The following is a 14011-nucleotide window of genomic DNA, read 5'->3' as shown; positions in this document are numbered from 1 at the left end:
CCCAAGTCTCATTACTAAATAACTTGTCATTTAGCTTCATGATTGCTCCAAGGTATTTAGCAACTTTCTCTTCAGTGACATACTCATCCTCTTCAGAGGAAGAATACTCATCAGAGCTCATGAAAGGCAGAAGTAAGTCCAATGGAATCTCTATGGTCTCATTCTGAGCCTCAGATTCCCATGGTTCCTCATTGGGGAACTCAGTGGAGGCCAGTGGACGTCCATTGAGGTCTTCCTCAGTGGCGTTCTCTGCCTCTTCCTCCTCTCCACATTCAGCCATGTTGATGGCCTTGCACTCTCCTTTTGGATTTTCTTCTGTATTGCTTGGAAGAGTACTAGGAGGGAGTTCAGTAATTTTCTTGCTCAGCTGTCCCACTTGTGCCTCCAAATTCCTAATGGAGGACCTTGTTTCATTCATGAAACTTTGAGTGGTTTTGATTAGATCAGAGACCATGGTTGCTAAGTCAGAGTGGTTCTGCTTAGAATTCTCTGTCTGTTGCTGAGAAGATAATGGAAAAGGCTTGCTATTGCTAAACCTGTTTCTTCCACCATTATTGTTGTTGAAACCTTGTTGAGGTCTCTGTTGATCCTTCCATGAGAGATTTGGGTGATTTCTCCATGAAGAATTATAGGTGTTTCCATAGGGTTCTCCCATGTAATTCACCTCTTCCATTGAAGGGTTCTCAGGATCATAAGCTTCTTCTTCAGATGAAGCATCCTTAGTACTGTCTGGTGCATTTTGCATTCCAGACAGACTTTAAGAAATCATATTGACTTGCTGAGTCAATATTTTGTTCTGAGCCAGTATGGCATTCAAAGTATCAATCTCAAGAACTCCTTTCTTCTGATTAGTCCCATTGTTTACAGGATTCCTTTCAGAAGTGTACATGAATTGGTTATTTGCAACCATTTCAATGAGCTCTTGAGCTTCTGTAGGCGTCTTCTTCAGATGAAGAGATCCTCCAGCAGAGCTATCCAAAGACATCTTGGATAGTTCAGAGAGACCATCATAGAAAATACCTATGATGCTCCATTCAGAAAGCATGTTAGAGGGACACTTTCTGATTAATTGTTTGTATCTTTCCTAAGCTTCATAGAGGGATTCTCCTTCCTTCTGTCTGAAGGTTTGGACTTCCACTCTAAGCTTACTCAATTTTTGAGGTGGAAAGAACTTTGCCAAGAAGGCATTGACTAGCTTTTCCCAAGAGTTTAGGCTTTCTTTAGTTTGTGAGTCCAACCATGTCCTAGCTCTGTCTCTTACAGCAAAAGGGAATAGCATAAGTCTGTAGACCTCAGGGTCAACCCCATTAGTCTTGACAGTGTCACAGATTTGCAAGAATTCAGCTAAAAACTGATGAGGATCTTCCAATGGAAGTCCATGGAACTTGCAATTCTGTTGCATTAGAGAAACTAATTGAGGCTTAAGCTCAAAGTTGTTTGCTCCAATGGCAGGGATAGAGATGCTTCTCCCATAGAAGTCGGGAGTAGGTGCAGTAAAGTCACCCAGCACCTTCCTTGCATTGTTGGCATTGTTATTGTTTTCGGCTGCCATGGGTTCTTCTTCTTTGAAGATTTCTGTCAGGTCCTCTATAGAGAGTTGTGCCTTAGCTTCTCTTAGCTTTCGCTTCAAGGTCCTTTCAGGTTCCGGATCAGCCTCAACAAGAATGCTTTTGTCTTTGCTCCTGCTCATATGAAAGAGAAGAGAACAAGAAAATATGGAATCCTCTATGTCACAGTATAGAGATTCCTTGAGGTGTCAGAGAAAAAGAAAATTAGAGGGAAGAGGTAGAAGAATTAGAACTTAGTCAGACAGAGTTCGAATTGTGCATTGAGAAGGAGTGGTACTCCATAAATAGAAGGATGTGAGAAGAGAGGAAGAAATTTTCGAAAATTAAGTGAAAGATTTTAAAAACATTTTGAAAAACTTTAATTGATAATTTTCGAAAACAAAAAGTGGAAAAGAAATCAAGTGATTTTTGAAAAAAAGATTTGAAATTAGAAATCAAAAAGATATGATTGAAAACTATCTTGAAAAAGATGTGATTAAAAAGATATGATTTGAAAAACAATTTAAAAAGATTTGATTTTAAAAAATAATGACTTGCCTAACAAGAAAAGATATGATTCAAACATTAAACCTTTCTCAACAGAAAAGGCAACATACTTGAAATGTTCAATCAAATCATTAATTGTTAGTAAGTATCTTTGAAAAAAAAAGAAAGAAATTGATTTTGAAAACATTTGATTGAAAAGATTTGATTTGAAAAAGATTTGATTTTGAAAAATTTTGAAAACTTGAAAAAAAATTTGCATTAAAAACAAAATCTTCCCTCTTGTGCCATCCTGGCGTTTAACGCCCAATGCACTACCTTTTTGGGCGTTAAACGCCTAACCAGGCACCCTGGCTGGCGTTTAAACGCCAGTCTGTCCTTCTTCACTGGGCGTTTTGAACGCCCAGCTTTTTCTGTGTAATTCCTCTGCTGCATGTTCTGAATCTTCAGTTCCCTGTACTATTGACTTGAAAATAGAACCAAGATCAAATAAACAATGCATGCAAGACACCAAACTTAAAATAAGACACTAGACTCAACAAGAAACATAAAATCCTTTTTTGGTTTTTTATGATTTTGTAATTTTTTTGGGTTTTTTTTTTTTTTGGATTTTTCGAAAATTAAGTGGAAGAAGAAAAAATAAAGATATCAAAATTCTTAATGAGAATTCCAGGAATCATGCAATGTTAGTCTAAAGCTTCAGTCTAAAGGAATTAGACATGAATAGCCAAGCTTCAGCAGGACATTGCATTCAAGAGCTAAATTGATGATAATCAATCAGCTTTGGTGATGATAAGAACATCACCTTGAAACACTAGAATTCATTCTTAAGAACTCTGAAGAAAAATACCTAATCTAAGCAACAAGATGAACCGTCAGTTGTCCAAACTCAACAATCCCCGGCAACGGCGCCAAAAACTTGGTGGACGAAATTGTGATCACTACAACTTCGCACAACTAACCAGCAAGTGTACTGGGTCGTCCAAGTAATAAACCTTACGCGAGTAAGGGTCGATCCCACAGAGATTGTTGGTATGAAGCAAGCTATGGTCACCTTGTAAATCTTAGTCAGGGAAACTCAAATGGTTATAGATGAAATATGAATAACAGATAAAGATAGAGATACTTATGCAATTCATTGGTAAGAACTTCAGATAAGCGAATGGAGATGCTTTGTCCCTTCCGTCTCTCTGCTTTCCTACTGTCTTCATCCAATCCTTCTTACTCCTTTCCATGGCAAGCTTATGCAAGGGTTTCACCGTTGTCAGTGGCTACCTCCCATCCTCTCAGTGGAAATGTTCAACGCACCCTATCACGGCACGGCTATCCAGCTGTCGGTTCTCGATCATGTCGGAATAGAATCCAGTGATTCTTTTGCGTCTGTCACTAACGCCCCACAATCGCGAGTTTGAAGCACGTCACAGTCATTCAATCATTGAATCCTACTCAGAATACCACAGACAAGGTTAGACCTTCCGGATTCTCTTGAATGCCACCATCAGTTCTAGCCTATACCACGAAGACTCTGATCTCACGGAATGGCTGGCTCGGTTGTCAGGCGAGCGCTCGGTTGTCAGGCGATCAACCATGCATCGTGTATCAGGGATCCAAGAGATAAACATTAGAGCCTTGTTGCTTGTAGAACGACAATGGTTGTCAATCACGCGTTCATAAGTGAGAATGATGATGAGCGTCACATAATCATCACATTCATCATGTTCTTGAGTGCGAATGGATATCTTGGAATAAGAACAAGCGGAATTGAATAGAAGAACAATAGTAATTGCATTAATACTCGAGGTACAGCAGAGCTCCACACCTTAATCTATGGTGTGTAGAAACTCCACCGTTGAAAATACATAAGAACAAGAGTGATCATTGGCTTCGGTCCCAGAGAGGGAACCAGACGGACCAAGATCGATCCTAAGATCTAAAGTGATCAAAAGATGAAAATACAATAGTAAAAGGTCCTACTTATAGAGAACTAGTAGCCTAAGGTCTACAGAGATGAGTAAATGACATAAAAATCCACTTCCGGGCCCACTTGGTGTGTGCTTGGGCTGAGCATTGAAGCATTTTCGTGTAGAGACTTCCCTTGGAGTTAAACGCCAGCTTTGGTGCCAGTTTGGGCGTTTAACTCCCATTCTTGTGCCAGTTCCGGCGTTTAACGCTGGAAATTCTGAGGGTGACTTTGAACGCCGGTTTGGGCCATCAAATCTTGGGCAAAGTATGGGCTATCATATATTGCTGGAAAGCCCAGGATGTCTACTTTCCAACGCCGTTGAGAGCGCGCCAATTGGGCTTCTGTAGCTCCAGAAAATCCACTTCGAGTGCAGGGAGGTCAGAATCCAACAGCATCTGCAGTCCTTTTCAGTCTCTGAATCAGATTTTTGCTCAGGTCCCTCAATTTCAGCCAGAAAATACCTGAAATCACAGAAAAACACACAAACTCATAGTAAAGTCCAGAAAAGTGAATTTTAACTAAAAAGTAATAAAAATATACTAAAAACTAGCTAGATCATACTAAAAACATACTAAAAACAATGCCAAAAAGCGTACAAATTATCCGCTCATCAAAAAGCATGCAATTGACACCAAACTTAAAACATGACACTAAACTCACAGAAAAACTAAAAATTAATAAAGAAAAATAATATTTTTGAAAAATTTTTAAAAAGGGATAATAAAGGATGCAATTCTAGTAACTCTAAACCAAAAAGACAAATTTTTCCTAATCTAAGCAACAAGATTCACCGTCAGTTGTTCAAACTCAAACAATCCCCGGCAACGGCGCCAAAAACTTGGTGCACGAAATTAGAAACCACATTTCTTCACAACTTCGCACAACTAACCTGCAAGTGCACTGGGTCGTCCAAGTAATACCTTACGTGAGTAAGGGTCGAATCCCACGGAGATTGTTGGCTTGAAGCAAGCTATGGTTATCTTGTAACTCTTAGTCAGGATATAATATCAATAATAATTTTTAGTTTTAATTGTAAAGAGTAAAAGAGCATGAAATAAATACTTATTATGCAGTAATGGAGAATATGTTGGAGTTTTAGAGATGCTTTGTCCTCTGGATTCCTGCAACATAATGCTTACTCACTTTCATACATGCAAGGCTCCTTCCATGGCAAGCTGTATGTAGGGCATCACCGTTGTCAATGGCTACTTCCCATCCTCTCAGTGAAAATGGTCCAAATGCTCTATCACAGCACGGCTAATCATCTGTCGGTTCTCAATCATGTCGGAATAAGATCCATTGATCCTTTTGCGTCTGTCACTACGCCCAACACTCGTGAGTTTGAAGCTCGTCACAATCATCCAATCCTAGAATCCTACTCGGAATACCACAGACAAGTTTTAGACTTTCCGGATTCTCAAGGATGCTGCCAATGGATTCTAGCTTATACCACGAAGATTCTGATTAAGGAATCTAAGAGATACTCATTCAATCTAATGTAGAACGGAAGTGGTTGTCAGGCACACGTTCATGGATTGAGAAAGGTGATGAGTGTCACGGATCATCACCTTCTTCATATTGAAGCGCGAATGAACATCTTAGATAGGAATAAGCGTGTTTGAATGGAAAACAGAAATACTTACATTAATTTATCGAGACGCTGCAGAGCTCCTCACCCCCAACAATGGAGTTTAGAGACTCATGCCGTCAAAGTGTATAAAATTCAGATCTAAAATGTCATGAGATCCAAAATAGGTCTCTAAAAGTTGTTTTAATACTAAACTAGTAACCTAGGTTTACAAAAAATGAGTAAACTAAGATAAATAGTGTAGAAATCCACTTTTGGGGCCCACTTGGTATGTGTTGGGGCTGAGACTTAAGCTTCTCATGTGCCTGGGCTGTTTCTGGAGTTGAACGCCAGGTTGTAACCTATTTTTGGCTTTGAACTCCAACTTGCAACCTGTTTCTGGCGCTGAACGCCAGACTGCAACATGGAACTGGCGTTAAACACCAGTTTATGTCATCTATCTTCACGCAAAGTATGGACTATTATATATTGCTGGAAAGCCCTGGATGTCTACTTTCCAACCCAATTGAGAGCGCACCATTTGGACTCTTGTAGCTCCAGAAAATCCATTCCGAGTGCAGGGAGGTTAGAATCCAACAACATCAGCGGTCCTTTTTCAGCCTAAATCAGATTTTAACTCAGCACCCTCAATTTCAGCCAGAAAATACATGAAATTACAGAAAAATACACAAACTCGTAGTAAAGTCCAGAAATATAAATTTTGCCTAAAAACTAATAAAATTATACTAAAAACTAATTAAAACATACTAAAATCTACATGGAATTACCCCCAAAAAGCGTATAAAATATCCGCTCATCAAAGCATCTTCATACGTTTATCTGAAACTCATACATATGAATTACATAAGTATTTCTATCCTATTTTATATTTTATATTCTAATTCTCTTTCAATTATCAAAACCCCATAACGATTTGAATTTGCCTGACTGAGATTTACAAGATAACCATAGCTTGCTTCAAGCCGACAATCTCCGTAGGATTCGACCCTTACTCACGTAAGGTATTACTTGGATGACCCAGTGCACTTGCTGGTTAGTTGTGCGGAGTTGTGAAGAAGTGTTAAGATTATGATCGCACAGACCAAGTTTCTGACGCCATTTTTAGAGATCACAATTTTGTGCACCACTAAGTTTGGTGTTCCACCAAAAATCTCATTTAAAAACACATTTTAACCCTCTGCATAAATGGTTACTAGCTCCAAGTAATCAGGGAAACTACTCAATCATTGTCTGTTTTCTAGTTTTTAGTTTTACTAATTTCAAGCAAAGGCACAAGGTTTCATGTATATGGATGATGTGTTGCATAAGAGGTGTTGGCAAGGTACTAAGTTTGATGTTCACACACCAAAGAAATTTCAAAAGCCTACAAACATTCATGCACGATAAGTACTTGGGGGACAAGCAACTTCCATTATCAGTACAGAGAACCACTCAACTTTTTGGAAGGATTGTACATCATGAGCAAGGAAGACACAAAAGCTAAGAAGGAAGATGAAGGACTAAACAAGAAGATACCAAAAGGTTGTATTGTTACTCAATTGTTTCTATCTGCTATGCTTTTGTTGGAAGTCAAATGATTCTCCTTTCTGATAAGCTTACCCTTATGTGCACTCTGTTAGTTTACTGTCCTGGTGTCATTCAAAATAAGTGATCTAGCCAGAATGTCTGCATCATTCATCTGCTTTAAATTCTGTCTTGTTTCCCTCTGCATCAATAAGAGAAAATGTTTGAAATAGAAAGTAATTATCCAATGTGGTAGGAATTAGAATGAAGTTCAATGGTGGTGATTGCTTGATTGGATGATAAGCTCAATAATAAAAGGTGTAGAATAGAATGTTCTTTGTAGTGTGAACTCATTTGCTGTTATAAAGGCTTCTATTAATGAACACCCCTGAAAAATGAAGAAAAGTGAGAAAAAAAAAAGAAAAGAAAAGCCAAGGATTGGCAACAAAAATGAAAGAAACAAATAATAAGGCTAGACACCAATAGCTTGGACCTTAGGACATATGTCTGTGGTGCTTCTTGTACTAGGATCTGCTTGGACAATTAAGTTCTGAGGAGTCTTTTAAAACTTGGTAACTTGGATTAACTAATCTGGGATTACCAACCAAAACTTCATTATCAAGAGCAACCTAGCTACAAAGCATTTAGTGATCCGAAGAGATGCTGAGCATCAATGTTCCTAAAAAGAATTGTGAGCCAAGTGTTTGTAGTAAAGAGGTGTTGAGAAAAATTGAGCCAAAAGGCTGCTGCAACACTTGACACTGAGCTACCATTGAGAAATAAGCTATCTAAGCAAAAGAAAGAAGGAAAAATCTAACAGGGATCAATCAAAGAGCAAGTCATTATAGCAGCAACTCTAGTGAATCCTCAAAGGGACATTTCATATCAGACAGCTAAGAATAATTGAGCTGCATTTTGTCTACATAAAACTCCATGAACCAAATTTTATTACCTGCTAAATAAGGACATATATGCTTCTCTATTTTATTTCATTCTTTCTCATGTTTAGTGCTTGCTTGGGGACAAGCAAGATTTAAGTTTGGTGTTGTGATGACAAGTCATCTTATGCTAGTTTTACAAGCATTTTTCATTAGTTTCATTAGGTTTTATGCACTTTCTTGTACACACTACAAGAAAAAAGGCCTATAGCCACGCTTTTTTTTGCCACGCTTTAAAAGCGTGGCCAAAAGTGGTCAATGGCCACGCTTTTGTGAGGGTGGTGATTGAAAAGAGATTTGGCCACGTTTTTTCTTGCCACGCTTCAAAAACGTGGCGAAAAGGGTCAACGGCCACACTTTTGGAAGGGTGGCAATTGATTAGAGAAACGGCCACGTTTTTTTTCTGCCACGCTTCAAAAGCGTGGCCATAGAGAGAAACAGGGACATTTTAGAAGCGTGGCAACAGAATTTCATTACAGCCACGCTTACAAAACGTGGCCATATCGTAGTACTCTTTTGGCACGCTTTAAAAGCGTGGCCAAAAACTTTTTTAAAAAAAAACCCTAAGACCCCGCCCCCAACCCAGTCCCCAACCCAATTGACGTTCTTTCAACCCGTCCCCAACCCTTATCGAGCTACCCTCATCAAGCTTATCACATCCCTTGGTCACTCTTTCACCTTTGCTACCCTAATCGAGCTTACATCCCCACCGTCTCCAGCACCACCCTCGCTGCGCCGTTAGCCTCCGCTCCCTCTCCGCCTCGTCTCCTCGTCGCCGTTACCAGCATCCTTACCGTCAGCGTCAGCGCCAATGGCTTTCCCAGTCTCTTACTCGGTGTCAGAGCTTGGAGGCGGCAACTGGTTTCTGCGTCTCTTGCTCGGTGTCGATGTCAGTCTTGCCCTTGTTGAAGGAATAGTTGCTTCGTTGCGTTGTTTCAGGTTCTTCTCCTCTTTCTTTCATGTTTCAATTCGTGCCAGCAGTGCATTTGCTAATTTTAGGGGTTTTTTTAGTGTTGTGCACAATTTGGGGGAGGTTTTGGTGGGGAACGAGAATTGAAAAATAACGATGAAATAAAGGACGGTTTGTTTATGAGTTCAAGCCTCTGGATATTTTGAATTCCATCTGCTTATAAATGCATTCATGAGCCAATTTTTGGGGGTTCTTTAATATGATAACCTTGTTTATAGAATATTTTGTTGTTGTTTTGTGTGTTTGCACCTATGGTTACATGTTTGTACCCGTGATTCTTTTTTTTAAGTTCTGTATTCCTCTTTTCTTTTCTATTTGTTTTCTTCACTAAATTAGCTTCCTTTTGGTACTACTCTGTTGTATTCCTCTGCCCTTGTTTGATGTTTTTTCGATTGGAAATTTGAAATTTTGCTAGCAGGGAAGTATGTGACTGAAACCTGAACTAGATGTAGGAATGATGTATAGGAATGATGTAAATTTCATTGGCTTTTCAAGAAATGTTACTTGTCATCCTTGAGTTTGTTTATTGTTCGAGTTGTGATTTTTTTCTCTCTGATTTAGGGACTTGTATAACCTTGAGAAGTCAAAGCAGGTGAATGCATTTCGTTGTGGAGAGTATGATGAGTGCATCGAGAAGGCGACGGCATCTGCTGCTAATTCGAATAAGAAGGCGGTGAAGTATGCTCACAGGGAGGATGCTATTATTCATGCTCTTGAGCTAGAAAGTGCTCGTGTTGGCAAGGAGCTGTTAGTTGTCTGCTCTAGAACTGGTAAGTTTGTTAATGAAAATGGGGTGTCAGGTGGAGATTCGCTAGTCGTGTCTCATTCTACTGATGTTTGTCAATGGTAAGTTTGTGATATAACATTTGTTACATGCATTGTGCATGGATCAGAGGCAGCCTGTGGTATATATAGTATGGTCCCTCAATTTCACAATCTGATAGATTGGTTGTACGCCATTTTTGTCTCTACTCATCTTAATTAATGCTTGTTGAATGGCTGTTGTGTGTATTTAGTATGCAAAACGCAACATGACAGATGCTTTAATGAGTTAAAATTCCTTAGGTGCAGAGATGTTTTTTATCCCCAAAGTGAAATTATTAAATTCTTCATTCTCTTTCTTATTCCTTTTGTTGTTTGGTTATTAATGAATAGCAAGTTGTTAATTTCGTATGATCCTTAATTTCCTTCATGTTTAGCAAGTAGAGTAGCACACAATGCAAGCACTATATTTGATTCTTGTGCTCTACTACTGATAAATGGATTGTAACTGTGTTGTTGTGTAGGAATTGAAGCTCGGGGATTTATATTCGGTCCTCCCATAGCATTGGCAATAGGAGCAAAGTTGGTACCATTGAGGAAACTAAAGAAGTTACCTGGTATGGTATTATTATCTTATAACACTAGTAGTGTTTGTGGGGTGTTAGGACTAAAAAGAAGGTTGCATTATTGGTTTAATGGCAGGGAAAGTGATATCTCAAGAGTATATTCTGGAGTATGGAAGGGACTGTCTTGAGATGCATGTTGGAGCAGTTGAAGCTGGTGAACACGCTATAGTGGTTGATGATTTGATTGCAACTGGTGGAACACTCTATGCTGCTATGGACTTACTCGGTAATTGAATTCAAAATTTGGTTAGAGAATTGGACTAGTTAGTGGATGTAGGTTTTGTTTTGTTTACTGCTGCTGTTCGGAATGGATTTGTCTTTCCTCTGAATGTTGCCCTGGATGAACTTGTTTATTGTGCTGTTTTGGTGTTGAATTCTGGACTTGTGATTGCTGTTTATTGTATTTTTGTTCATTGTCCAAAATAGATGCTGTGAAAGTGTTACTGTTTCATTAATTTTTCTTAGTTTGTTGTTACTGAGTGCTGCTCTGCTTATTGCTTGGTCCATATTATATGAACTGCAATGATTTCAGTTTGTGGAACTGGTTAAGTCAAATGAATTCTGTTTGCCGCTTGCTTTAACCTGGGAAACATGCTATTTACTGGTGCTGTTTAATAAACAATTGCTTCTATTGACATATCATCTTTTAGTTAATTGGGTTTATGGGCATGCAAGTTCATGAAGGTTAGTTTCACGAGCTTCAAGTGTACAATTTCTGTTGGACACATATGCTCTTCATTTGAGATACGTTCTCTGCAGGTGTAATGTTAAGATGATCCTATTCCTATTTCCTCCTGGCCTGAATGGGTATATGATAATCACTAAAGTTGGTGTGTTTTTGTGCCATGGCTTGTTCGCACTATATACTTATCATTGATTTATTCATTGATTATTATCTTAATCTTTATTAAATTAGTCCCTAAAGGTTGTTAGATTTAATTTTATATAGCATGTGTTATAAAAGTTAACTGTCTCCAATCATTTGCAGCAAGTTGGGTGATCACTCTTTTGTCTTGGATCACTCATTTGATATGGCAATTCTTTGTTGGTAAGCTCCAGCAATAAAGTTATTGATGTCAGAACGAGTCTCACCTTGTGTATAAAGTTTCTCTTTGAGGAGGATTTTGTTGTTAAGGCTAGATCATTGCAGGTAAGAACTATGCCTTTATCTGGGTTTTTTATGTTGGTTCAATCATGAAGTTTGAGGTTTTTTGCATCTCTTGTAGGCACTAGGGTTTATCTTAATTGCCAGGCCTGAATACATGTTGGAAAAGGATATTGGAAAGATACTGGAGGGAACATTATCTTCAAATGCTGACACTTGTCTTAAGGTAATATATTTCAACTTGATATATATAGTGCCTCTCTTTGGATACTAAATCAGCCTGATATCAGATTCAAGTATTGCAAAACATGTTGGAGTATCTCCTTGATGCTGAAAGCAAAATGGGAACAGATGGACTTCAAATGTCATTTATTTTCATGCAATCAATTAGCACTGCTTCTGAAAATGGCAATCAGAAAATCCCATCTAAAATCCCTGTATCTGGAAAAGGGAAACCAAAATTGTCTCACTAGCTCAAGCAAGACTTGGTGTTTCTAGAATATACAAGCTCATCCGGGGGAACAGGAATTCAAGGAATAAATTTATGTCATCAATTGTGCGAAAATTTGACAATCCAAAGTGGAGCCATTCAGTAATAGCTTTCTTATCGCAAGTATTATTTGTTGCTGTTCTTTCTTTGTATGTAAGTTCTTATTAACCTTTGACAATCCAAATTTGATATATTATGAGCAGTTCTAACTTGTATTGTTTCTGTATTTTTTTTCAGGTTTTAGTTTTGGAATTTGAATTTGAGATTTATTTTGTGTTTTGAGTATTAGTTTTTTAATGTATAAAACAATTATAGTAAATTATATATGTCACTAATTATTGTTTGATTTGTCTTGTAATAAAAATTACATACTATATTTTTAGGTTTGGTAATAAAAAAGATTGAAAATTTATATTGTGTAGCAATGAAGATCAAGTAAGGAAAAGAATTTTTTTTTAATTTAACAAGGCTTTTGCCACGCTTTTAAAGCGTGGTTGTATATCTTGCTGTGGCCGTATCTCTACCTATCGCCACGCTTTTAAAGCGTGGCCGTATCTCTACCCATCGCCACGCTTTTAAAGTGTGGCCGTATCTCCCATATGGCAATGCTTTTAAAGCATGGCCAAATCTCCCACATATGGCCACGCTTTTAAAGCATGGCCATGTGTAAAAAGCGTGGCAAAAGAAAAAGCGTGGCGATAGGTCACCAAAAGCGTGGCGATAGAGCAACCGCCACCCTTTCAGATGCCACCCTTTCAAAAGCGTGGCGGTAGCTCAAAAAACGTGATGAAAAGCTATCGCTACGCTTTTTTTAGCTTTTCGCCACGCTTTAAAAGCGTGGCAATAGACGTGTTTTCTTGTAGTGACAATAAGTAAGTGATTGGAGTGGATTTTCATGATTATTTTGAATCAATCAAACATCATTCATTTTGCACAAAATCATAAGGTTTATGATAGAATTAATTGATTTTATGAATGATGCAAAGACCTTGTGATTTTGGTGAGACTTTGATTGCTTGTAAGTGAAGAAATGAAGAAAAAGGGGAAGCAAACAGTAAAGCGTTGCGTTCAAAAAGGAAGCGCCACGCTCGAAAGCAAACACAGCTAGCGTTCACTTTAGAAGTGAGTGCCACGTTCACTTAACTTTTTCGTGTTTTTCAGCTTTGGAGGCAAGCCTTGTGCCATCCGTACCAGGCAGCGTTCAAATAATGAACGTAGTGCACACTAAGGGAGCGCTGGGCAAGGAAACAAGCGCACCAAGGGAGAGCGCTCAATGAGTGAGCGCAGCGCCCATAAAGGGAGCGCTAGGAGAAGCGCTCAACCAAGGAGGCAGCGCTTGAAGAGTGAACATAGCGTTCACTAAGGCAACGCTAGAGAAGCAACATGCGCACCCAAGGGAGCACACATGACAAGTGAACGTAGCGCTTATTTAGCCAACGGAGTGCTCCACTAGAAGGAGCTACAATGCACCCCAACCCAATTTCATTCAAGGCCAACCCAAAAGCCCATTCTAATTGCTTAATGATGGAAATAGAAAGTGTATAAATAGGAGCAATTTTGATTTGAGAAGGACCTGACCTTTAGCTCACTTTTAGTTTTCTTTTTAATTTTCCTTTGGAGAATTTGGGAATTGGGATCATATCTAAGTTTTCTTTGTTCATTTTCTTTCTTCTACAATTTCTATTTTCTGTTTTGGGTTTTGGAACTCAGATTGAAGAACTCCACTGAAATTCTTCATCTGAAAATCACCTTTTACTTTTCCTCTTTATAGTTCTAAGAATTGAAAATTGGATCTGAACTTTCTTTTCTATTTTCATTTTAATTCTTCTGCAATCTCTTCTTTACTGTTTGGTCAAGAGAGTAATTGATATCTAGATTTGCTTTCTGCTCTTGTTACTCTTTTGCGATTGTCAATTTCTCTCTTAAGATTTCATAATTGAGCTAAGCTTTCTTGCTGTTTTGATTCTTCTGCAATTTTTCATTTCTGTCTTGGTTCATCTCGATCTCTTCATCTT

At 38.5% G+C, this 14011-nt stretch overlaps 1 protein-coding gene across 1 annotated transcript; it reads left to right on the top strand.

Annotated features, from left to right (window-relative positions):
* The first annotated feature begins 8680 nt into the window (after positions 1-8680).
* LOC107609884 (uncharacterized) lies at positions 8681-12360 on the top strand. Its single transcript, XM_016311937.3, has 8 exons — positions 8681-8982; positions 9575-9783; positions 10300-10392; positions 10478-10627; positions 11390-11551; positions 11628-11732; positions 11797-12149; positions 12234-12360. The coding sequence occupies exons 1-5, from the start codon at positions 8855-8857 to the stop codon at positions 11464-11466; spliced, it is 657 nt and encodes a 218-aa protein (XP_016167423.1). The 5' UTR covers positions 8681-8854; the 3' UTR covers positions 11467-11551; positions 11628-11732; positions 11797-12149; positions 12234-12360.
* Positions 12361-14011: the final 1651 nt, after the last annotated feature.

The sequence above is a fragment of the Arachis ipaensis genome, chromosome B7, assembly GCF_059453495.1.
Source record: "Arachis ipaensis isolate K30076 ecotype BB chromosome B7, ASM5945349v1, whole genome shotgun sequence".
Lineage (NCBI taxonomy): Eukaryota > Viridiplantae > Streptophyta > Magnoliopsida > Fabales > Fabaceae > Arachis > Arachis ipaensis.
The sequence above is the reverse complement of the archived record's forward strand: the minus strand, read 5'-3'. Positions and strand labels throughout refer to the sequence as shown.